Source organism: Panthera uncia, chromosome D1 (genome assembly GCF_023721935.1).
Source record: "Panthera uncia isolate 11264 chromosome D1, Puncia_PCG_1.0, whole genome shotgun sequence".
NCBI lineage: Eukaryota > Metazoa > Chordata > Mammalia > Carnivora > Felidae > Panthera > Panthera uncia.
Genome location: NC_064808.1, coordinates 10040835 through 10067565, shown reverse-complemented (window position 1 = coordinate 10067565; position 26731 = coordinate 10040835). Strand labels below are relative to the sequence as shown.

The 26731-nt window shown below is 41.7% G+C and overlaps 2 protein-coding genes across 3 annotated transcripts in view; one reads left to right on the top strand and one right to left on the bottom strand.

Annotated features, from left to right (window-relative positions):
• Positions 1-26731, top strand: part of LOC125933088 (oocyte-secreted protein 2-like) — a 42957-nt gene that overhangs the window by 4190 nt on the left and 12036 nt on the right. The gene's annotated exons all lie outside the window — the stretch shown is intronic.
• On the bottom strand, positions 8991-19623 carry LOC125933109 (oocyte-secreted protein 3-like). The gene is made up of 5 exons (XM_049645987.1): positions 19182-19623; positions 14560-14738; positions 12151-12248; positions 9914-10055; positions 8991-9110 (listed from the first exon to the last, which is right to left on the bottom strand). Exons 1-5 carry the CDS (start codon positions 19258-19260, stop codon positions 9036-9038), a joined length of 573 nt encoding a protein of 190 aa, XP_049501944.1. The 5' UTR covers positions 19261-19623; the 3' UTR covers positions 8991-9035.

Genomic DNA, 26731 nt, shown 5'->3' with positions numbered 1-26731 from the left:
GAGAGGAGGGAGAGAGAGGAGGGAGAGAGAGGAGGGAGAGAGAGGAGGGAGGGAGGGAGGGAGAGGAGGGAGAGAGAGGAGGGAGAGGAGGGAGAGAGAGGAGGGAGAGAGAGGAGGGAGAGGAGGGAGGGAGGGAGGGAGAGAGGGAGAGGAGGGAGGGAGGGAGGGAGAGGAGGGAGGGAGAGAGGGAGAGGAAGGAGGGAGAGAGGCGGACAGACGAGGGAGGCGGACAGACGAGGGAGGCGGACAGACGAGGGAGAAGAAAAGCCTGTCTCTAAGCTTAGGACAAATTCTATGTCTTGTTTAGTCACTGCTGACTGACAAGTAGAAACCGTTCCTTCTTCCCTTCTTTTACTTCCCAGGGCCTAGGTGACATTTGGCAAAATCAGCTCAGCTTATTAGTAGGGAAAAACTAAGAAAAATCCACAACATGCAGTTTGTGAGGCTGAAAGTCTTTAAGAGATTTAGTTAAGTAGCCAGATACCTAATTACCTCAATCCTGATGTTGCAGTCCTTGGGATGGTACTGAAACTCATAAAATCCTGGATGAACTGAGGTGACAGGACATCGATCTCCCAGAAACACTTCATCAGGGGCCACAGGTAGATCATTATGAAATGCAGTTGACTTAACCCTGGCCAAGAACAAAGAGGGGCTGCATCGTACATACACTGTTGAGAGGTAGAAAAGAAGAAGTGTCCGATGATATAGTGGTACCATGGAAGGTCAGGGAAGCTCAGAGTCAGTTAACAGTATACAAGGCATCCCTGTTGGTCGGGGAGAATATATTTTAGAGGGGATGATCATAGTCTTACCTTCTCCCTTGAAACACTACCACCAAGAAGAGTCCAGGTGATCATATCCATGGATGAGAATTGACCCAAACAAGATTGTAGATGCCCCCTTGTGCAGTTCTAAGTGAAAGGCCATTACCACTGTGGCATTTATATTAGTAATTACTGGCAATGGTCTGCCTACCCTCATTTCCAATTTAAAGTTCAAGAAAGCAAAGCCTATGTTCTAAATCTTAATATCTACATTTAATCTTGGTATTTTCTGAACCAAATACAGTTATTTGATCAAACTAAAACTAACAAAATTGGTATAGAAACGTAGTGATTGTAGCTTAACCAGGTATAACTTTTTGATACTACTTTTCTCTTACTACTAATTGGATCTAGTAATTATAATTGTTTCAAATATTGTCCTCTTTGCATAAGAATATAAGCTCCATAAGAATGAAGCTTTGGTCTGTTATGTTTACTGTTGTATTACTTAGAGCCAAGAACAAGCCCACAATCAATTCTCAATATGTATTTGTTGAATGAATACATGAACAATACTACCTGTTACTGAGAAAGAGGGAAGATTGTGCAGACCCTCCCTGATCACAACGGGCTGTGTTTGGGGAGAACTGAAACGGAAGTAGAACTTAGGACGTGTGGTGAAGAGAGGTCTCCAAAGATGAAGTTGCCTGGATGTTGCTGATGAAGGATTGGAAAGAGCTGGTGACTTCAAGAGGTATTACGCCCAATCAGCCAAAGACAATTGATGCTATAATATTATTAGTTGAAGCATTAAAGGTCCCTAGCAGTCAAGAAGTTGGGTGGTGAAATATAAGATCTGGTAGTTCAATCCCAGAGTAATTTGAGACTGCTGATAATTTAGAGGATTAATTGGAAAATCTGAGAAAGGAATTATGTGCTTTCTTCAGGAGGCAAGCATAGAACCACTGGAAAGTTAACCTATAGTTAGGTTATAGTTATAGTATAGTGGAGTAAATTGTTCATAGTCTTAAAGCCATCTTTAGCTGCTGGCCATTTCCAACCACTGGAGAATCTCAGTAGTAAAATCATAAACGTGAGTTCACACAAAACCATTGGCCTGTCCATTCTCCCTTTTTGGTTCATATATGGTGGGTAGACTAGATATTCTCTTTTTAACAGAGGGTGACTCAGGCATTAAGTCATTTGTCATTCTGGCCAGTGAGATTATTTCAATTTTTTGGTTTTAAGTTGTCTATGTTCTTTATATATTTTGGATATTAACCCCTTATTGGATAAGTCATTTGCAAATATCATCTCCCATTCGGTTGGTTGCCTTTTTGTTTTGTTGATGATTTCCTAGGGAATATGGTCAGTAATATTGTAATAGTGTTGTATGGTGACAGGTGGTATCTACACTTGTGGTGAGCATAGCATAACATATAGAGAAGTTGAATCACAATGTTGTACACCTGAAACTAATGTAACATTGTATGTTAATGATATGTCAAAAAAAAAAAAAACAAAGAAATGTAAAGACACTGGTTAGTGACTTCCAAGAACAGAAAGATCAGTGTGGTTAGAACATAATGAACCATGGTGAGCACACTGTGGGGTAAGCAGGATCTGATTTATGATTTTAAAATTTCATTCTAGTGGGTAGAAGGAGAGGAGGTCGTTGGAATGGAGTGTCATCAGGGAGAACAGTTACAAGGATATTCAAATAGACCAGGACTAGTTGCTGGCAGCTTGGACTTGAGTTTTTGTAGAAGAGATGGACAGAACCAGTGGGATTCTAGAAACATTTTGGATGCATGTGCATGTGGAGCTAGGGAAGGAAAAGTGAGAGTTCTAAGGGAATCTGGATAGATGGTACTACTATTAACTAAGATGTGGAAAACTGGAGAGAGGCAAGTTTGAGATTTTTTTTTTTTTTTTTTCAATTTGACATTACTCTTTATTTTAGCAATAGTTCCGTATGGGGGCTGAAAGATTTTAAAAAAATGTGTGCATTTCATTTTAGACTTAAAAATTTAAAGATAAATATTGTATATATAAGTTAATATGTTGTATAGATAGTTGGAAGAGTTCAAGGGAGATAATAGTAATAGTGGGAAGATCTCAGAGAGCTTAGCATATGGACGATATTAAAATGAACTCATGTGGTAGGAAAGAACTGAAGGATCTTGCCAAATTTTATGAGAGTTAATTTTGTCCACTATGAGCATGTACATAAAGTGACTTCACATTGAGTCCCAATTGTGGTTAGAATCAGGTAGTTATAAAGTCACTGGCTCTTTACTAAAATGTTATTGTGGAGTCAACTACAGCGATTGTTAAAAAAACAAGTTCCTTGGCAAAATTCTCAGAATGCCAATTCTTTAAATGTGGAATGGGCCTCAAATGTCTACATTCTTATGTCCCCCTGATTTCCCCTATATAAAAAGTCTTAAAAAACAACCGTGGGAGGGGTACCTGGGTGGCTCAGTTGGTTAAGCATCCGACTCTTGACATTGGTTGAGGTCACGATCTCATGATTTGTAAGATCAAGTCCTGTGTCAGGCTTTGCACTGACAGCATGGAGCCTGCTTGGGATTCTCTCTCTCCCTCACACTCTCTGCCCCTCCCCTCCCGTCTCAAAAAAAAAAAAAAAAACTTAAAAAAAAAGTACTGTGGGATACAGGATCTGTGTCTATCAGAATTTTGAATTAGTCTCTGCAGCTGTGAGAGATCATTTATTTTTTTCTCTAGAAATAGCACTAAGAATCTCCATCCCAAAGTCCTTATGTGTATTTCAAATAATTGGATTCTAGGGGTAGACTAGACTCTGTATCTTGAAAATGTATTGGGATATAACTCTCTTGGCCTCATTGTCAAAATTTCTGCTACAAATAATTCCAATTACTGGCATCTTGGTTCACCAAGTGGAAAAAGTAAAGGTCCCTCTGAAATAGCTAAGGAATCCAGAGATAAGCATTTGATACATATACATATACTGTGAATGTGTTTCTCTTTTCCAGGGTTCTGTCCAGGCATCTTTCTCCATGGCTAAAGCCAAGATAACGTTTCCATCTCAGATACACTGGAAACCTCTTCTATCTAATCAACCAACCCCATTTCCCTTATAGTATGATAAGGATCCTTAAAGGGGGTAAGGGTGTTGCAGGGCAAAGGATGCTACCTGTGGTAAAGCCAGCTGGGAGACAAGGCATCCCAAGCTCAGTCATCTAAAGCAGATCACTTAGCATAGACCCTTAGTTATTAGCAACGTAACAGCAGATTGAAACATTCAGATTTGGAAAGTGTAAGAAGTAGCCTCCTCGTTGATCATCAGTTACCCACTATGTTTTCTATTACCCTATAAATACCTGGCTGTTCTCCAGAACAAGTCCAAAACACCGCATAAAGGAGGTGCAGCCCTCCTAATGCCAGGAAAAACTTCATCTGGCCAGCACCCAAGGCAACATCGGTTTGGGGAACAGGAAGTTGTGAGAGGACCAGCTGCTTTGTGTTATTATAACTGAAGCCTGTCAGGTGTCCACAATAATCCATCATTTGGCGCAGCTTGAAGAGAGCCTTTACTCATTATTATAAATAAAACCTCCTAAAATGTAGCATTTATTATTACTAAAGATTCATAAGGCGATTAGAGTAAAATGTATTGTTTGTTAGCACTGAGCAAAATTTATGTAGTTGTGTATTAGGGTTCTCCAGTGAGGTAGAACCAAATGGTACGTATGTTTGTATGTATGATAAGGAATTGTCTCATGTGATTATGGAGGCTAATAAGTCCCAAGATCTGTAGTTGGCAAGCTGGAGACTCAGGAGACCTAACAGTGTGGTTCTAGTCCAAAAGCTTGAGACCCAGAGAGCCAGTTTTGGCTTGAGTCTGAAGGCAGGAAAAACCAGTATCCCAAACTGAAGGCAATGAGGCAGGAGGAGTTTCCTCTTACTCAGACTCTGTTCTGTTGAGGCTTATCCACACTAGGCAGGGCGTTGTGCTTTGCTCAGTCTACAGAGTCAAATGTTAATCTCATCCAGAAACACCCTCACAGACACCCAGAAGAATGACAAGCCAAATGTCTTTACACCCTGTTCTCCAGTCAAGATAGAATTCACTACCACGAGCTGCATGGTCATATCATAACATTGGTCTCTTCTCTAAAGATCAGGTGCCTTTTCTGTATAATCTGTATGGTCTGCATATGGTATTGGAGACAGGTTATTTAAACAGCAGAATTAAAAAGTCATGAATGTTTTTCCTGGAAGTCCTTAGATGAGCAGGCATCAGACAGGGGGCTCTGAGTGAGGTTTATGTGCAAGATGAAATACAATTTGAGTCTGTTTCACCAGGGTGGTTGTAGGCAAGCTCTGGAATTTTAAAGAAAGAATTGAACTAAGGAGTAGTTAAGGTTCCACAGTAGTGTTCTGGGGGTAGAGGGGAGGAGATACAATCAGATAAGGGACAGTAGTTGATGATGTGTTGCAATGTGACTTAGTGTGAAGAGGTAAAAGAACAACGGAGGTACCATCTGCAGGAAGGGAGAGCAGATGGGCCATGGATGACTAAATGGGAGGAAATGAGGGATAAGAGGCAAAACCAGTTAATTCTGAGAACCCTCAGACTATATTTTCGAGAGAGAAGATAATGATGTGAGTTCATCGATTGTTCAACAGTATTAATCAGACCCAAGGAAAAGATAGTATCTAGGGCCAATTGGAACCATTCATTCTCAGCTTTTAGCAACTAGCCTAGGAGTTCCGTTGTGGCTGGGGTGTAGGGGTACAAGAGTGTGTGGCTCCAGGGGTCCCAAACAGGCTGGGTTTGCCACCCACTGCTGACAAAATCCAAAGGCAGAGTAATGAGTGGCCGTGAAGCAACAAAGGCATTTATTTCAGTGAGGCCAACACCGCGAAGACAGCGGACTAAGGTCTCAAAGACTATCTCCAAAGTGCTAAAAATATTTCCAGGTTTATATAAGGAAAATGTGGGGCAAAGGTCAGTGGGTACGTGCAGGTGGGCAGTGAAGGTCAAATAGGTCACTGTCTTGGAGTCAATCACAGGCGTTTTCTCCCTGGCTCAGCTCAGTCCTTATTGTGTGAGGGGGTTGTTTCGGTTCCCATCAGGGGATGCTTTGCCCTTAGGGTCTTCTGCCTGAGCCAAGAGACAAGCTGGAATGAAGAACACAACTAGAAAGGCTCAGGTCAAAATGGAGGCAGGTGAAGCCATCTTTTACCATGACTCATGGTCATCGAGAAACCACCCTTTCAAACTATCAGCTAAACTGTACTCCTACACCTGAATCTTGCCCAGAACATGTCCAAATCAAGGAAACATGTAGAAGGTAACTCCACAAAGGGCTTCCTTATGCTAGATCACAGGTTAAGAACCTCTCAAGCAGTTGGAATTTGATAGAGCTGAGAAGCCTGAAGTCGGTTCATGCATAATGCTACACTGACATGTACATGATCGCTTCATTAATCTGGAGAACAAAGAGAAAGCTCTCCACACACTTGAAACTCCATATTCCTGAGACCTGGAGTATAGACCAAGGAAGTGGACGCATTTTGAGTCATCTTTAGACCATCATTAGGACTTTTGAAGATGTTGTCCATAGGGTAGCCTTCATCCTTATATAGTGGTTCCCAAAATGTGGGCCCTGGAGTGGCAGAATCAGCATCACCTGGGAACTTGTTACACATGCAAATTCTTGCTGTGTTTTAACAGGCTCCCCGGGTGATTGTGATTCATGATAAAGTTCAAGAGCCTCTTTACTTTGTGGAGGGCTACCCTGTGCGATGATTTTTAGGAATACTAAACACTCTGATTGAGCTGCTGAGGGACTAATTATTCACTGTTGTATCTATCCACCTGGGAAAGCTGAGAGGCCTAGCTTCCTCTGTTTCCAATTTTTGACAAAATCTAACTTGGTGATTATACTTTTTAAAGAGATTTCAAGGGTCAAGTTAATCACACATTGTGATCATTGGCCGATGCAAGACCCCCCCCCCCCACCTTGATTTAACCGATGTAATCAATCAATCCTCCATCAAAGCTAACTGTTCTAATGTATTGGATGAATATCTTTTGAGTCCAGTGTGAAATGTGGGCTGTTTTGTTTGCATAAATCCCTAATTACTTTAAATGGCATTATTGTAGATACCTCATTCTGTCTCAGGACTTTACCCTTCCTGTTATGTCTAGATATCCATATGGCTGGCTACTTGCTTACTTTGTCTCTCTCTTTTTTTTAATGTTTATTTATTTTTTGAGAGAGAGACAGAGTGTGAGCAGGGGAGGGGTAGAGATAGAGGGACACACAGAATCTGAAGAAGGCTCCAGGCTGTCAGTACAGAGCCCAATGCATGGCTTAAACCCACAAACCATGAGATCATGACCTGAGCCAAAGTTGAATGCTCAACTGACTGAGCCACCCAGGTACCCTTTCTTGTCTCTTTATTCACAGCTATCTTTCTGTGAGTCCTTTTCTCTCCACCCTACCTAAAATTTCACACATTAACATTTATATCCCCCTTCTTTATTTTTTCCTTCTTAGCACTAAACACATACTATATATTTTACCTATTTTGTTTTTCTTATATATTAGGATGTCAGGTCAAGAAGGGAAGAAATTTGTCTTTTTTTTAAAAAGTTAATGTGTTCTTAAGGCATAAAACAATACTTTGCTCATAGTAATCTCTTAATATATACTTGTTAACTGAATGAATGGAATTGTGGCACTGTAACTCAAGTGCCAAATCACTGATGTTTCTATTTCAAATACAATTGTGTATAGAAAAATACCCATTTTGGGGGCTGAAGTCAATTGTTAGTACAGAATACTCTTGGAGTATACCTGGCCTGGGCCTCTTCAAATGTACAGGTTCTAGAAATTATGCATTTTTGTATTTGTCTGTCTACCTATTCATCCACACACGTTTTTGTGGGTGGAGGTCTATTTTAGAATCTTGGCTTCCGTGCATGATTCCCAGCAGATTTGGGGGGCGGGGATACAGAGGTTTGGACTGCTCCTTGAATGGCTTTTATTTACATTGGGAAGAGCTGTAAAAATAAGATAAAGGATTGTTGCAGGAGAAGATGGTAAGGGTGGGGAGATGGTGGGGAGTAATATTAGGAAGTGGAGTTTCACAGTTAGCTGGTAAAGTATCAGGAACTTTAGCCCTGGGAACATAGGGAGGGCTATGCAGGGGCATCTCTTTATAGGGGTTGCCGATGTTGCAGAGCCCAAGAAAGCACTTAACCCTGACATTGTAGCCTGCAATCCTATACAGGCATAGCCCAGGAGAGACAATCAGAGGGAGGAGTCAGAGGTAGTGAGAAGAAAGCAAAGGAAAAGAAGACTTTTGAAATGGAAATGGCTCTCCTTGCAAGGCAAAAAGGTGGTCACAAGAAATAATGCAAGGAAGCAGGCTCCCACACCCAATTTCTTAATGCCTGAGCTCTACCTAGGGAGGTTTGCGGAATCTAGATCTTGCCCTGGTGGACTGAGATCAAGATGTCCCGTACCTTCGCTGAGAAATGCAGCTGTTCCTTGTGAAAACGACAGTAGAAAGAGCCTGGACCATGATAGCTTCAGAGAGGGGCTTTCTCTTGCATGAATTCAGACTAATTGGATGTGCAAATTGAAAATATAATATCACTTTTCTTTTTAGTGTTTTTATTCATTTTTGAGAGACAGAGAGATTCAGAGCACTAACGGGGGAATAGCAGAGAAAGGGGGAGACACAGAATCCAAAGCAGGATCCAGGTTCTGAGCCGTCGGCACAGAGCCTGACATGGGGCTCGAACCCACAAACCGTGAGATCATGACCTGAGTCAAAGTCAGACGCTCAACCAACCGAGCCACCCAGGGTCTCACTTTCTATTTATTCTCTTCCATGTGATCTTACTAGCCATGTTACTGCACACAACCAGCACCCATGTTCAACAGCTGGGTGTTAAATAGCTACTGAGAACAATACTGGTCATAACCTTCCCCCAGGCTCCCACCTTCTTGGTAACTCAGCCCCATAGCATGGAGTGCTAAATTAGAAATGCAGTAAACACAGATATACCATAAAATGTGTCAGTTTTTATTCATGGGTTTGTGGCCACATTGAAAGTTAAAAATACAAATGGCCTCTTCTCAAAGGCATCGTGAAAGGGATTACAAAATGAATTAAAAACATGTAAATATATAAAAACAAAATGCCACATGACTGGGCTGGGTTACTTCCGTGTTGCTGCTGAATGTCCAAGGGCAAAAGCTTCTAAAAGTCATCGGTGAAAGGATGGAAGAAATGCTCTTGAAGTGAATAATTGTGTGGTCCATAAAAAGGTGTGGACTGTGGAAAAACAAGGTCCATAATTAGCTGATATTTGGTGTTTATGAGATGGGATATTGTTCAAAGGAGGGGGAAGATTCTCTCTGAGCTCAAATCCATGGGCTAAAATGGGCATGGAAACAGCTAAAATACATCAGATTAGCTTTAGGATATGATTTTCCTCTAACTCTCAGATAGGAGTTATATCCCAGATGGTCTTGAGATAGTATAGATTTTAAGACTGGGAGCAATGTAGAGCCTAATTCTTAGAGATTATAGGCAAAAAGGAAGACAAAATTCTAGGGAGTCTTCTACATGTTTACAATTTTGTTTGAACTGGACCCAGTGGGAAAACCCAAATGACTTAGCTCATTTGGTTCTTTTAAAAGGCCCTCTTCCACCTTAAGATATTTAATTGCTCCATAAAAGATAAGAAAGATGCTCTAATCTGGTAACCTCTAAACTTATCAACTCCTTCTTCTCTTACAGTCATTGGGTTTGGACTCAGATATTTAGGCATGAAATTTGTAGAGTGAAACCCTTCCTGTTCAAGAAAAAAAAAATCCTAGGGTGAGGAGAGAATTATAAGACGGGAAGGTAGAGGGTCTTCCTCATATGAATACCAAGTATGGTGTGCTCCAAGCACAAGAGAAAGAACCCAATGGGACTCTACCTCTATGTCTCTACTACGGAATTGTATGCCACTTATACTTCAGCGGGGATTTAGACTTTACCTGTTGTTACTTGCCCCAAATGCGGTTTTCTTTTCGTCATAGAGTACCTGATTGGGCACATTAAATGTTGGCTTTTGCAAGTATCCTTACCCAGTGTTCTCTCCAGTGGGTATAGCCACATCTCATGCAGTATCTGTACTGTATCAAGAACCAGTGTTGAACAGGTGAGGATAGGAGGAAGCCATTGCTCACTTCAGTGTTGTTATAGGACTCATCAGGTGAGACACAGGAGCTTTCAAAAGGTTGGGGAAAGGGAATTAAAAAGGAATACAAAGACTTAAGATATCATTCTGAACTTTGGGATTGAACTTTGGACCCAGCTTTTGCCTGGCCTTGCTGTAACAGCTATAACTTTTTATTTTGTCTTAAGCACAATGCATGATCATGTCCTTGTTCAACTCCCTAGACCCTCACCAAATCCCTCCTTGTTAGATAATAACTTAAGGACACAGAAACTATCCTCTGTTAAATTAAGAAAAACTATTTCAAGAATATATTCACTGTAATTTTTGCTGGAAGACAGTACTGGGTTTAAGGCAAGATTTTCCTAGAATGTCTTGAAGTTTATTAATACGTTAATCAAGATGGAATAAAGGTCTCTTCTTTTTGTTTGAAAGACAACATTGGTCAGGTTGGAAGCTGACACAAGAGCTTGCTAACCAATACAGACTTGCAGTGCCTAGGGATACAAGGCAGTGGTTTTCCAGCCATTCTACCTAGAGTTAAATTTAGGAGTCTCTAGCTGTGTGACGCTGCAAATCTTTAATGTGTCTGTGCCCAAGTTTCTCAAACATTAAATAGGGACAATACGAGTGCCTTACCCATGGGGTTGATAATGATGATTAAAATCCCTGAAGTTCTTCTAAACTTGTGGCTGGCACATAGTAAGTGTTCAATAAACAAGTTCATTATTAGCAATTAAGATAATGAAAGTTCTCTCTGGCAAAGCAGAGTTACTTAATCTTTTCAGAAAACAGAACAAAAACACATGGCAGAAGACTTTGAAAATCCAATAGCATGTTCACTCAAAAGCTGTGACCTGATAGACTCAATGCTTAACAAACTTTCTGATCCTGTCCCCACAATTCAATTCCAACTGGCTTAGAAGAAATTGTATACTTATGGCTTAAACCATAGAGTTTCCTTTAATTTTTTTTAATATTTATTTATTTATGAGAGAGAGAGAGAGAGAGACAGAGAGAGAGAGAGAGAGAGACAGAGAGAGAGAGAGAGACAGAGAGATCATGAGTGGGGGAGGGGCAGAGAGAGAGAGAGAGAGAGAGAGAGAGAGAGAGACAGAATCCAAAGCAGGCTTCAGGCTCTGAGCTGTCAGCACAGAGCCTGATGTTGGGCTTGGACCCCCAAACTGTGAGATCGTGACCTGAGCTGAAGTCGGATGCTTAACTGACTGAGCCACCCAGGGGCCCCTCTTTTTCTTTTTTTAATAAGCTGTTTGGTACTATTTTTCTTCTAATTTTTTGAAATTTCCAGAGAAGACAGGTGTATATTATACTACTTTCCAGGACAGGAATCTATGGGAAAAACAACTTAACTTCTCTAGGTCCTGTCCCTTAATTTTGTAAGGAAGCAGGAAAGTATTATCTGATGGCAAATTTGGGAGAAGGAACTGGCCATGCTTAGTTTAGGCAGAACACCATTCTCTTTGTGGAGTCGACTTCAGAGGGCCGTGTTCTGGTCTGCTCCACAACCAGGAGGCCAACCTCTGCCAAAAGCACTTGCAGAGCTTTATATAGGCAAGGGGGACACCTGTATTTTTCCAGCTCTTCCTTCCCCTGGGTCTGCAAACTCATTTCAGGGGGCTTGAATGAGGCTTTCCAGTTGTAGGGCTAAAGCTTCATTTGCCCGAGGCTTTACTATAAATTACATTCTGATTGACATCTTTCATAGCCTATGATTTATTAATGGATTTCGAATGCAGGAGGGGAAATGGATTATTATGTCTCTGCCTTCCCAAACCTCAACTTCCTGACTTAGAAATCTCCATAGATGCTGTGCGTCAAGTGTTGGTGCTGTGAATTATGTTTGGCAGCAAGTTTCATGATCTGTGGGAGAAGGGATAGAAGGAACCAAGGGTCCAAAACTAAGAAGCGAAGTCCACTCCCGGTTTTGTAATTCTGTGTAACTCACTTCCCGAGCTTTGACCTCTGAGTAGTGGGCTTCTGTAGAGGTTCAATAGCATTGACAGACACCCTGAGAAGCTATATAAAAATAGTCACGATTTTCACGGTTTCCAAGTAGATAGCAGTGCATTTCAGCAAAGAGCTATCGGTATTTAAGGAAGGAGCCAATGGAGTTTTTGGACTGACCTGGGAACTGTACACTCCAGGTGAAGTTTAGCAGAAATGGATTGATTCTTTGGTACATAGGTGAGCCAGGAATGGAAGACGGCTCCATCACAGAAGACCTGGTGGGAAAAGAAGCCCTTGAAACAGGTGTTCAGTTGTCTCAACATATTTTAATATATTCAAATAAGAAATTGGCCACACAGTATCTCCAGAGATCATGACATTTACCCCAGTTAGGGTAGTTAAATTCTCTTTGGCAAAGCAGAGGCATTTAGCTGCATCACACAACAGAACGAGAAGGCGTGGCAGGGGCTTTTGAATAGAACTGGAGGTTGATGGTCATTCGGCCCTGAAAGTTTTGTGTTAGACTCTTCAAATCAAGATTCTAGGGAGGAAAAATTTTCCACAGCTGCTGGGGAGAAAAGTTGTTCCACGAGAAGAGGACTTTTAAGATGACCCTTATCGCGGGGGATCTGAAATGCTTTCTCTGATCTCCGTATTAAAACGTGGTATTTTTTCTTTACTTCTGGACTCCAGATCCTTGAAAAACTCTTAGACCAAAAGGAAGACAGCTAACTGAAAATTATGTATTTGTGCTAAACAACTGAGTTTTCTGAATGGAAAACATGTACTCCTCTTAGGGAATTTTGAAGTGTATTTGGTGTTCAACAAATGAGATTTAATTCCTATAAGCAGATCAGCCTGTTTTCATTCTGTAACAATTTGCATGTATTTCCACCTAACTTTTTTCCCCGCCTTTTTTTTTTTTTAATAGTCAACATATACTATATATATATATAGTTAAAAAAAAAAAAAAGGTCTACAGATCTCTTGTTTCCCTACTTCAATAGAGAGGTTCTCAAGCTGTTGGATTATTGTATAAATTTATTAGTTGCATAGTATCCTATTAGATGGATGAAGCATATATTTCCTGGGGTCTCTTGATTTGTCTGGTTCAGTGATTCCAGTGAAGGGGTGAAACAGGAAAAAAGCAGTTTTAGAAATGTGAAGTGTTGTCATCTGGTTTATGTAGCAATGAGGCTAAGAGTTGAGGCTGTGTTTGCCCTCACGGTTCTAAGCTCCTTTAGCGAAAGGCTGCTCAGAGCACAAAGGTGGGGGAGAGGGCAAGTGTGATGGGTTAGGCCAGGTTGTTCAACTACGATGCTGTTGGCATTTCAGGCCACATAATCCTTTGTTGTGGGGACTGTCCTGTAGGGTGTCTAACATCGCGTGTGGCCCCTACTCACTCAATGCCAGTAGCACCCTACCACCTGCCCAGTTTTGACAACTAAAATTGGTGCTAGACATTTCCAAATGACCACGGGGCAGGGTGGGGGGGCAAAAAAAAAAAAATCCCTGCTTACTGATACCTGATCCCTGATCAATACTGCGTTAGGCTGTTGCCAAGGACTCTAGGAGTGGCAGGCGCCTTGAACCTCTAGAAGCATCTCAAATGCCTTTGGATCTCTCCAAGGCAGGTGTAGCGGAGTAGAGCTAAGTGACTAGCATGGCATTGTGGGGGGAATAAGGGCTGGTGCAAGGTGCTGGACCAGCATGAACTGTGCTTTCAGACCACGATCCTTATGGGTCCGGGAAGGGGGTCCAGTGAAGGAACTTCATGCTCCCATGTCCAAGTTTTCCCTTGCCTGTGACTTGAAGGCCAGGTTCCTGGCAGAAAATATTAGGCCCATGTTTAAAGCAACGCCCACGAAGATGAGATAAATTGGATGTATTATACTTACCTTTGGTGTGGTAGAAACCTCCTACATCGAAACCCTCCCAGAGCTTTCCTTATTAGGATGTTGGTACTCAGATTTTTGGTACTCTCTTGTGAGGAAAAGAACAAGTAAAGCAGATTGCTAGTTCAAGACCCTCCCAGATCTCCCTTTCCTCCAAATCCCCATGGTCTTAAAAAAAAAAAGTCATTGTCGTACATTCTCTAATTAGAGTTGCTTATCCCAGAGTCATATCTGAAAACAAAATAAAACTAAGAGCTTATTAGCAGTGTCAGCAGACCTGGTTTCTGGCCCTGACTTCCCGAGTTTGGTTACATCACCGGCCCCTGTGCCTCAATTCCTTAATCTACGTAAGCGTAGATGACATCAACCCCGTGAAATTCTGAGGATTAGAAACTGGGTGAAAATGCTGGCTAATCTATCATGCTATCCATGTAATAATGGGTATGCTACACTTCCTAAGAGAAAGCTCTTTGAGTTTCTTATTCACTGTCCATGTCCTACGCACAGTAGGTCTCTGGTGAATGAATGAAAACAAAATGTTCTTCAGGTTCTTTCTATGCATCTGCTCAGTCTGTGGTACCAATGATCAAGCCCAGTAGCCTGTTATGATAATAATATATAAGAACAAACATAAAGCAGTGCTTCCAAAGACTGTACAGACGGTACCCTGGAAAATGATTCCTTCTCTTACCTGCGTCGTAATTCCGCACAGACTAACAGGATAGTCAAATTCAAGTTTGTCCGGGCACACTCGAATTGCCTGACAGCCAGTCCCCAGAAATAACTCATCAGGGCCTACCAATTCATCTCTGTAAAACAGTGCTCTTTTAACTACAACGAGAAAATTCAAACGGCTGCATTCCACCAACACTGTTAAAGGAGGCAAAGAAAAAAAGCAGACAGTCAGCAAATCTGTTTCAGTGAACAGCTCCAAGAAGTTTGAGCAGGACTATTAGGTACCAGGAAGGAAGACCATCTTCAACTACAAGAAATGGAACTACATGGGGCTCTCTACCTCTCTCAGACTGCCACTCCCAGGTGACCAGAGTGAATTCACACAGCACTCAGAATTTTTACCTGAGAAAGAAGCGTGGTGATGTGTCTTCAAGCCTCCATCTTGGGTGGAGGAGCAGAGGACAGCATCTTTATTAGGGCATTCGTGCTAGGAACTGAGTTCCCCAGCACCTAGTATTAGAAAACTTGGACTTGGTGAAAATAGATCCCATGTTTTAACTTTTGCCCATGGCTGTGTGCCACACAGTAGCAGGTGTGCAGTAAATATGGTGAGAATGAAGGGACTTTTTCAGGGCCACAGAATACAGAGCTGGGACTGAAAAATCATACTGGGTCATTGCTCTTTGGACTATATCACATTACCTTGGGGGATCCCATTGTCATGCCTGACCTAGACCTCTCTCCCAAGTTTGAGAGTTACCTCTATAATTAGCTGCTAGACATCTGAGTGGATATTTGAAATAGTTCTCTCAAAGGTACGTGTACAATCCAGAAGCTCTGATTGACCCTACTCCTGGTTTGCTCTCCACCTCGGTCAACAGCACCACAATCCATCCAACTTCTAAGCTGTGAAATGCTAGGATTTCTTCAAACTCCTTGTCCTTCATACCTGTATCTCGTCTATTCCTGAGTCTTCTCACTTTTACCTTCAAAATTTATCTCACTTGGGGTGCCTTGTGGCTCAGTCAGTTAAATGTCTGACTTCAGCTCAGGTCATGATCTCATGGTTCATGAGTTTGAGCCAACAACGCTCTGTGCTGACCACTCAGAGCCTAGAGCCTGCTTCAGATTCTGTGTCTCCCTCTCTCTCTGCCCCTCCCTTTCTAGTTCTCTGACTCTCTCAAAGATAAATAAACATTAAAAAAATTTGGATTCATGTGAATCCAATACCCTGGATTGGGTATTAGATTGGCCAATTGGTATTGGACTGGGTGTTGGGATTGGCCAAGACCCTGGCCCAAACTACCACTGTCACTATCCAGAAAGATAGAAGCTCTTTACTGCTATGCCTTTGCTGCTGGAAATAGTCAGGCCCACAGCAGGTAAATAGGCAAGGAAGGAAAATGTTAGACGGAAATTGAGCATTCTGGTGCCGCCTGTCCTAAATACCAGGAGGGGAGAAACAGAAGGATAACATGGACCTTACTTTCAGGAAAGGAGGCAAGGGCTTGATCGAACTCTAGACCTTTGTGGGGGACCTGAAGTATTGTGATGTGACTATAGTAACAGAAGTAGCCCAAATAAAGCTGCTGGAGCCTGAGTGCATGAGGGCAAGATTTAGTATCAAAGGTGAACTTAGGGCACAGGAGTCCTTGCTTATCCGTGGTTTCCCTTTCTGCAATTTCAGTTTCCTGCAGTCAACTGTGGTCAGGAAGCAGATGATCCTCCTCTTTGTTTTTTTTAAAGTTTATTTTGAGAGACAGAGAGAGAGCATGCATGCGCGAGCGAGCATGGGAGGGGCAGAGAGAGAGAGAGAGAGAGAGAATCCCAAGCAGGCTCTGCACTGACAGCACCGAGCCCAACATGGGGCTCAAACCCACAAACCATGAGATCATGACCTGAGCTGAAATCACGAGTCGGACACCTAACTGACTGAGCCACCCGGGCGCCCAGATGATCCTTCTTCTGACTTCAGAAAGTCAGTAGCAGCGAATGGGGTGGTGTGGAACAGCACAACACCTGCGTCATTCACCTCCCTTCATCTCAACACGTGGGCATTGTATCATCTCACATCATCACAAGAAGAAGGGTGCTTATGGTATAATAAGGTATTTTGAAAGAGAGTGATAACTTTTATCGCACTATATTATAATTGTTCTATTTTATTATCGGCCATTGTTGTTAATTGCTTACTGTGCCTAATTTATAAATTAACCTTCATCGTGGGTATGTGCGTATGGGAAGAAATATGGCATACATAAGGTTCAGTAGTACCCACGGTTTCAGGCAGCCACTGGGGGCCTTGGAATGTATCCCCCACAGAGAAGAGGGGACCACTCTAGAAATTGCACAAAGTTACTCATTGTCAGCTCTGAAGTACAAGAGACACTTGACCATGACAATAAGTCCTAATAGCTTCATATGCCTCTTTGCTACCAGGCATTTCCAACCACTGGGACACAGACAGACACACACACAGTTTCAATTTCATGGTCCAAAACTTTGAGAGTGATTTATCTTTACAAAGCACCTGCGTATTCATTCTTTCCTTGGACCATCACATTTCTAATATTATTGTAAGTTTGAACTTCTTAATATCCTTGAGGAATTGAATGAGCGTCTCTGTGTTTGGCAGACTTGGAAATAGGGACTCAAGGGCCTGGCTGGCCAAGTGTACGAGCTGGTCAGGGGTCATCTTGACAGGCAAGCCCGGTCAGGCCAGGGCTCCACCACGTCACACAACTGGTTTACAAGGGATTACTTGTTGAGAAGTCATTCTGCCTCCCACAATCCGTCATCCACCTGACTTGGTTTTGCGACTGCTGAGAGCAGTTGTTGGGGTGGCTGAGACCCTAAGTCAAACGAATGCAACGGTTCTCAGCACACTATTCTCATCTTTATTACCCGACCCTGGTCTCCTGGTTGGGGTTCCTACAGTGAGTAGGAAAAAGACCAAAGTCCTTAACATGAGCCGCCCTAACCTGGCATCTGCCCCAGAAGTAAGCCAGGCCCTGTTTTTCAGGTTCTAGGGCCAGATGGGGTGGGGACAGATCCTGTTTGATTGGGGTCATGTTTGATTTTTTTTCCTCCCTGCCTCACTCCTGAGTCCTGATGTTTCCATCACAGAATCTTCTATCCCTGGCTTCCCTACAACTTGGACATTGTCCTTCAGCTCTCTATGAATGGCTGGGCCAGCACATCACCCCAGGCCTGGGGAAGGCTTGTTCTTAGAGCATGCCCTGTGCAGAGAGGATGGCCTTCTTGCTTACGATCCACACCCCCTCATCTCAGACCCCCCCACTGCCCTTTCTACCCTCCCTTGTCTACTCAAGTCACCGTTTTCCACTTCCCTGTGTTCCGTTCACATTGGTCACAGTCCAGCAGCCTACACACGGATCACCGCTTCAGAAACAGAGACATTTTGCCCAACTCTTTTTTAACTTAAGCCAGAAAAGCAGAGAGTCATTCCCTGTTCTCAGTCCTACCCCAAGTAAAGACAGGACATCCCCAAGGTCCTACCTTACATAGGACTTCTTCAGGAAGGCTCTCCTGTCCCCTGGGAACCACATCAATTCTGCTTGTTACATGCACTTGTAATCTGACTAACTTTCCCTTCTGAGCATTTAGAACAGTTTATAAATCTCTTAGTTTTTAAATTAACATCTGCTTCTTTTGATGTGACCCAATGTCTGTGATCTACATGGCTTGAATATATTATGAGGGGTTCTGCACCAGATTTTCTCCAGGTAGGTGCAGTGCCTGTGGGGGAAAACAGCAGTCTGACAGCCCCTGTTTGGGGAGGAACCAGACACACGGAATCAGAAGGTGGCTTGAGGTCAGGCTTTATGGCATGCTGAAGGCCAGTTTACGCTTCATCCAGCTGGCTGCTGGGAAGCATCGGAATTAAAAAAAATTTTTTTTTAATGTTTATTTACTTTTGAGAGAGAGAGAGACAGAGCACGAGCGGGGGAGGGGCAGAGAGCGACTGAGACACAGAATCCAAAGCAGGCTCCAGGCTCTGAGCTGTCAGCACAGAGCCTGACGCGGGGCTCAAACTCATGAATCGTGAGATCATGACCTGAACTGAAGCCGGACACTCAACCGACTGAGCCACCCAGGCGCCCTGAAGCACCAGAATTTTTAAGGAGGGGTTTGGTCAGAGTCGCATCTTAAGAAACAGGCACTTGCATTGCATCTTGTGCAGTGATGCTCTGGATGGGAAGAGAGGCAGTTCGACGAGGCAGGCCAGTTAATGTGTGATCAAGGGGCTAAGGTTTAAAGTGAAAGAACAGAGGAGGTGCTGGGAAAGGGGAGAGAAAGCCACATGACAGAGCAGAAGGTCCAAGGACGGTTTGGTGGGAATTTCCAGCAGCTGACGTGTGGAAGAAGTGGGAGAAGAGAGACTAATTCCTAGAACCTGCAGAAAACACAACTCCTTGAGCTCAATATTCCTTCACTCATTCAACAGTATCCGGCTGGACACAAGGGGAAAATAAAGTGTAGAGCCAGGAGAGTCAGAGTTCTTAAATTTTGGAGGGGGGAAGGGCAATCGAGTCTAAGCCACCAGAAGCCCCATGGCTCGTGGTGGTTGAGAAACTCCCCCTTCAAGGCACCAGCATTCGGGGTCACCTTTGGTACCTGGCTCTTGCCCAGAACACGTCCAAATCAAAGAAGCAAGTAGGAGCAGCCATCCTCCCAAACCCACACAGGCCTTCATGATGCTGGATGCTGGGTCGAGAGCTCCTCGGGCAACAGGAAGCTGGGAGGGGCTGGGGGAGCCTGCAGTGTTTTTATACCTGATGCTACACTCAGATGTGTTCAATTAAGCCACTTCAGAGAAGAGGGAGAAGGCCGGTAACCTGTTGTCAGCTCCAGATCCTGACGTCCCACTCTCTCTCGATCACTTGGGTATGGAAATCCACAGTGATATACAGAGTGAGCCCAATCAACCATTACACAGTGTCCAGAGGACTCTCTTTGCTAGGACCTTTGTAGGCCAATTTCTGGTACTTTGTGGGATGAGTTAGGGATGCCACAAAGCTCTGACCCCAGGATGCATTTCATCCCCCACCACTGGAGCATTTCCTCACCCCCACAGTTTATGGCATGCTTTCTTTTTTCTTTTCTCTTTCTCTCTCTCTCTCTCTCTTTCTTTCTTTTTCTTCCTTCCTTCCTTCCTTCCTCCCTCTCTCTCTCTTTCTTTTTTTCTTTCTTTCTACCTGTGTGCTAATAGGGGCTGCCCCAATAGCTGCGGGACTGGGCTGGATTTTATCAACATGGAAAGGAGAAGTCAACAAGGCCAGGAGGTCTAACCTTGACTACTTCTCTGTTTGTAAGAAATCAACCTTGACAGGGTCCCAGCATCTTGATTTACTGTTCTCCTTAGAGGCCAGACAGTCTAACCTTTGGTAAAACCAGGTTTGACATATTTCCAGAGGGACACAGCGGTAGACTAGCACTGATGGACGCTCATGGGTGAGCCATATGTATCTCCTGCAGAGTCTGTTTAATCAGAAGATTTTCAAAATTCCTATGGCCTGTGAAAAGCTATGTGTGTGTGTGTGTGTGTGTACTGTAGGTAAATATATACCTACTATATATATATATATGCACCATGTACAGATATAATATATAAGTATAGTGAATATATATATGCTGTATGTGTAAACCTTTATTCTTTTTTTTTTTTTTTTTTTTTTTTTTGAGAGAGAGAGCACAAGCAGGGGGAGGGGCAGAGAGAAGGAGAGACAGAATCCCAAGCAGGCTCTGCACCATCAGTGCAGGGCCTGATGTGGGGCTGGAACTCACAAATTGTGAGAGCCTGACCTGAGCCAAGATCGAGAGTCAGATGCTTAACCAACTGTGTCACCCAGGTGCCCCTGTGATAAAGTACAAACACCTTAAAGGTAATTAATATTTACTGTTAAATTTTCCCTGAAAGATGTGTCCATTTATTTTCATGAAGGGAGTAATGATATTGTCTGTTTTCTAAGGATCCATCACCACTGAAGGTGAATAGATCTCTTAAATTTTTTAAAAAAATTTATTTATTTTTGAGAGAGACAGAGAGAAGGGGACTGACAGAAAGAGAGGGCGAGAGAATTTCAAGCAGGCTCTGTGCCGACGGCAGAGAGCCTGATGCGGGCTTGAACTCACGAACCACGAGATCATGACCTGAGCCAAAATCAAGAGTCGGATGCTTAACTGACTGAGCCACCCAGGCGCCCCAATAATGTTTCTTTCTATTGCCCAATGATATTCCATGGTCTAGGTTACCACTGTTTGTTTGACTGGTCACTCAATGAAGGACATATGGGCTGTTGTGGCATTCTGCCATCTGTGTATTTTTCTGTATGTTGTCATTGTGAATAAAGCTGCAAGGAACAATTCTATAGGTTTTTGTGTGAAAATCAGCTTTCATTTCTCTGAGACACGCACCTGTCCTATTAGGTGCTCAATAGATATCTACTGAAGAATTGAATGAATAGATCAACAAGAAAAAACATAAAACAAAGTATACCACATGTGGTTATCTTCATTCATTTTTTTGAGTTTATTTATTTATTTTGAGAGAGAGAGCAGGGGAGAGGCAGAGAGAAAATCCTAAGCAGACTTGTCAGCACGGAACCTGATGTGGGGCTCAATCTCCCAAACTGTGAAATCGTGACCTGAGCCAAAATCAAGTGTTGGACGCTTAACTGACTGAGCCACCCAGGCATCCCTCTTCTGTAATTTAACAAGAAGCCTATTTGTGAGAATTTACTGTGCCATTAAAAGGGCCATTAACATGTCAGACTTTTCTACAGATGTGCAAAACTTGTCCTTAACTCCATGGTTCTTATACAGCGTCCTGGGAGCCCAGAGGCACTGCAGAGAAGTTCCAGGGCTACCAGATAATACTTTAAAATTTCCAGGGACACAATGATGCTTGAAAGCTGGCAGGTGCTGTACAAATAGCTCGTTCAAGGTAACCCATAGTTCTGACATCTGATGGCACTATGTTCCTTTCAGTGAGGCCGTATCCTTGTGGGGCTGGTGGTGTTGTGGTTGCTGTAAAAAGCAGAAGCAGTCACTGTGGGAAAAGAAAGGTGGAACAAAAAATAGAATGTTGATGTCCAATCTGATTCCAAAATTTGAGAAGCTATGTATTGTCAAACAGGCATACACATTCTGTTAGTAAGTAATTGTGGTTACTTAATCAATAAAGTAAGCACATTAATTTTTCTTTCAATGCATGTGTTCTAATGTTTTCAAATGGCTATGAAGTTGTTAGGGCATAAATATATACTAAATTATTTTTGATGTAACCACTTCATACATGAAGCCATTAGTATTTCTTTTGACCTACAGATATTGTAAAAAAAAATTACTGAGCAATTAAGAGAACTGTGTGAATATTGGGGACCCTCTGCTGTGAGTCATCCCTTATCCTGTAAATTTTACATGAGAAATAATTCTTCATGTGAAAGAAAAAGCCTGGCAAATAGAAATGGAACTCTAAGTCCAAAGCAGCAAGAAGGAAAAGCTGTAGACATGTACAGAGGTTTCTTGACATGAATAGAAGTGTTCCTTTCAGAGGCTCTGAAAGACGAGGTTGGCTGAGCTGGTCCAGAGCTGACTGAGGGTAAGACCGAGGTGTCTTGTTTCCCTTAGACAGAAGTCAGGCCTGTATGTGGGACCATTGGACAGCATAGCTAGAGAGATTTCGTCTTTTTTCTTTTCTTTCTTTTTCCTTCCTCCCTCCCTTCCTTCCTCCTCTTTCTCTTCTTTTCTTTCCTTCTTCCCTCCCCTCCACTCCCCTTCCTTCCTCTCCTTTCCCCTCCCCCTTCTTTCCATCTGCACGCAAGTGTTAATGGGGCAAACCTGAAATGTTTTAGTGTTACTCCCTACTTATCTGAGAGTTCATGTGAGTCAGGTGTCTTGGGGATCGCACTGGATACAAAAACACAAATGGCAGTGAACTACAAATGACAAAGGCAAATGATTCCTTGGCCCTGGACTGACTTTCCCCTGGTGCTTGTAAAAAGCCCACTGTGGACTTAGCCGGCTGTGTTAATTATTTTGTGAACAGTGTAGAGGGAATCTGTTCTAATTACGACTCCTGTTCTAGAAGCAGTAAGTAAAATGCAGCCAAATACAATTTGAAAAAAAAAATTAAACAAATTTCAATGGCAACAATACCACAAATGAAGTCAAAAGACAAATGACTGCCTGGGAGGCAAATATTGTCATCTTACGTCACAGATAAAAGCATAATCTCCCTGATACATAAAGAAATCTACAACATAATGCAGAAAAAGAAATTAGAAAAATGAACAATGAGAAAGATCTGTAAATGTTCCTAACTTTATGAGATCTTTACTACAAGGAGACAACATCACCTATGATTCACTCTTGCAAAAAGGTTTAACTTGAGTCTAATTATGAGGAAATAATCAGACATATTCTGAATGAATATTGTGAAACATATTAAGACAGCTAGCTGTGACTCTTCTAAAAAGAAATCTTCATAAAAAAGAATATTCAGGAGGGGTAACTCAATAAAAAGAAAACTCAGTAAGAATGAGCAAAATGTTTGAACAGACAGAGAGATGGCAAGGAAGCACACAAAAAGTTGTGCAATGTCACTAATTACTAGCAAAATGCACATTTAAAGGACAATGAGAGCCACACCTACTAGGAGGGCAAAAATTAAAATGACCCATAACACCAAGTATGGGTGAGCAATTAAAAATCTAAATTTCTGGTGATATTTCAAAATGACACAATCGTTTTGGAAAAGATTTGCAACCTCTTAAAAAATGAAACATAGATTTTCCATACAACCCAGAAATTCCAATTCTGAGTATTTATCCAGGAAAAATTATTATATATGTCTATACAAGGACATATACACAAATATTTATAGTAGCTTTGTTCATAATAGCCCCAAACTGGAAACAGCCTCAATCTCTATCAATTCATAAATAATTAAACAACTAGTGGGACAGCCACACAATGAAATACTACTCAGCTGTAATGAGGAACAAAGTACCCTTACCGCTAACAACTTGAATGAATCTCAAAAGCGTTAGGCTAAAAGAAATATAGCAGGCACAAAGGCTGTGTACTGTATGAGTCCATTTAAATGATTAAAAATTTTTTTTTAATGTTTATTTATTTGAGAGAGGGACAGAGCATGAGCGGAGGAGGGGCAGAGAGAGAGGGAGACACAGAATCTGGAGCAGGGTCCAGACTCTGAGCTGTCAGCACAAAGCCTGGTACAGGGCTCAAACCCACAAACCCACAAGATCATGACCTGAGCTGAAATTGGATGCTCAACCGACTGAGCCACCCAAGTGCCCCTAAATGACATTTTGGAGAGGACAATATTATAGGGACTGAAAACAGATATGTGGTCGCCTGAGGCTGGGTCTCGGAGATCAGCTGACTGCAAAGAGGTATATGAGAACATTTTGGGGTAATGGAAATGTTCAATGTCTTGATTGTTGTGGTGGTGACCTGACTGTATACATTTATCAAGACTTACGGAACTGTAATATAAAAAGAGTGGAATTTATAGTCTGTAAAGTTTGCCTTATTTTTTTTAAATGTTTATCTATTTTTGAGAGTGAGAGTGCGTGAGCAGGGGAGGGACAGAGAGAGGGGGGCAGAGGAACTGAAGTGGGCTCTCTGCTGAGAGCAGAGATCCCGACGCGGGGCTCCAACCCACGAACCGTGAAACCGTGACCTGAGCCGAAGTTGGACGCTCAACTGACTGAGCCACTAGGCACCCCAAGTTTGCCTTAATTTTTAAAAAGTAAAAAATAATAGAATTTAAACTGAAAAAGAAAGTTGAGGGTAAGATTTTAGTGTATGATAGAAGATTAAAGAGAGATAATAAAACCAATGCATCAGTCTTTATTGTACTCAGAATAAAGCAAATAGCAATATATAGCCATAAGAAGACAATACAGAGGACAACTGGGAAACCTCAAATTGGCCTGTACATTAGATGATCACCCTCAATAAGTCTGGAGGTTTCTAGAACCTCAAATACAGTAAGTAAAGAGGAAAAAATCCTATCTTGCATTCCTACTGCCCATACTGACAAAAACTGAAATATATTTTCATTAAGACACACATTATTGGGATGCCTGGGTGGCTCAGTCTGTTAAGCATCTGACTCTTGATTTCGACTCAGATCATGATCCATGAGATTTAGCCACTCGTGGGGCTCTGCGTTGAGTGTGGAGCCTGCTTGGGATTCTCTCATTTCCTCCCTCTCTCTCTGTCTACCCGCCCCCCCCCCCCCCCTTCCCCCACACACATGCACTGTCTCAGTTAAGCTTGACATTGTCATCATTTCCAGCACTGATATCTCCTTTCTGAAGAAAATTCAAATGGTCTCTTCTCCATAGACACTAGTACATGACCATTATGTTTTTTTGTTTTTTTTTTTTTCTTTTTTCCTTCTTATAGGCCGTCCAGATCCTGAATGGAGCAACAATTCTGGCTCTGGGTGTTTTTCTAGGTTCCTTACAAAGCATATTTTGTCCCTTCCGTCAGTTTTTCTTGGTCTTCTGCACAGGCTACCCACTATGGGGTGCTATTTTTGTGCGTATTCATGTTCCTCTGACCATAGATCATTTCTTAGATACCACTGCTAGAAATGTGTTAGATTATTAAAGTGTTGTTTTTAGGTTATTTGGAGATTGCATGCTGTGGGTTTGATTTGTAATTCCTTACACAACTTTTAAAAACAAAGTGCCTTCCTGAGTAAGAGAAATCACATTTGCTGAGTACAAATTAAGTCTCAAACATTAACTTGATGTATTCATGCATTAAATCCAGCTATTACATTTATGGATGCTAAGAAAATCAAATGAAAAATGAGTATTGGTGAATTGTCTTGTGCAGTCAAGAGAGTCCTGGTTTGGGAGATAAGAGATTTGCCTGCTGATTACAGTCTGGAAATCAGAAAACTGATTTCCCCTGTTTGAGTCAAAACGGAATCAATAAAATAGGCTTTGGTTCTAGGTGGTTTTAAAATTTATTTGAATAAATAAATTTGTTATTTGATTATCAACTACCTGATGTTTTCTTTTTAAAAAGATAATTAGTTGGAACTATTTGCTAACCAGACACTAATTTTTTTGTCTTTGTTTTTTCTTGTCTATTCTGGTGTTAGACCTTTGAGAATTTATAAGTGTTCGGTCTCAGACTACCATGAAATCCAAGATGGGCAAGTTTAGTTGAAAATAGTAAATGGAACATGTAATTGGCAAATGAAGAAGATATAAATTTATAGCAAATCTGGGGCTCTAATTTATTCGTGAGTTTAGTTTTTCAGAATCATCGACCTTCAGATCTTCTTTAAAACAAAATTGCTCATAATTTGGCAACAATCTCATATGCTGACAAAAGATGACATTCAGTTTCTGGATGCAGTATAAAACACGTAATTTGGATTTAACATTTCTGAAATTTTTAGATAGTTCCTACTATCATTTTGATGAAATACTTGGAGTCTGAATTTTTCTAGAAAACCTGAAGTACACATTTTCTCTGCATAATGAATCCTGACTATCTAAATGGAAAACTTCCATTTTAGGCCAGTATATTTGAAAGTGAAGATTAAATAAATAATTCTTGTTTTTTGAGGTTTCAATGAATACTTCTTTAGTAAAATGTTAGCAGATGCTTTCAAGAGACAGAAAGTCTAAAGAGACAATTAGAGGACTTAGAAGTCATCTCACATTTACAAGTAAAAAGCTATTGGGGTAGCATATATGACAAGCAAGTTTTTCTAAGTGTGCACAGATGAAAATTCTCACATTTCATAAGCAATCCTAAAGTCTTAAAAAAAAAAGATTCCCAAACTGTTGCCCCATGTATGAATGCATATGCTTAGAAAAATATCGTTTATGAAACAGATTCAGAAATATATAGTATTGAAACACTGTGGTATTGAATCCAGCATCTTTAAAAATAATAATTGAGGATAAGAATTTAAGAAGTCCTTTGAGAGTCACAAATGCTGAACACCTACAGTTTTTTCACTTAGTACTTTGAATATATCATCTGCCTCTTTCCTGGCCTGGAAGGCTTCCTTGGAAAAGTATATAAAACCTGAATTCACTGCACTCAGGTTTGAGGAAAATATATGTACTTTTGTACACTATGTACCTTGTTTATATATATATATA

What these genes read in the sequence shown, in the direction of transcription:
- LOC125933109 (XM_049645987.1), bottom strand. Translation starts at nt 19,260, where the DNA reads ATGAAGGCCTGTGTGGGTTTGGGAGGATGGCTGCTCCTACTTGCTTCT. An exon ending in TGTGCGGAATTACGACGCAG is followed by an intron (nt 12,249 to 14,559) that starts GTAAGAGAAGGA and finishes TTTTCCCACCAG; the next exon opens with GTCTTCTGTGATGGAGCCGT. An exon ending in CCCACTGGAGAGAACACTGG is followed by an intron (nt 9,111 to 9,913) that starts GTAAGGATACTT and finishes GTTTTTCCACAG; the next exon opens with TCCACACCTTTTTATGGACC.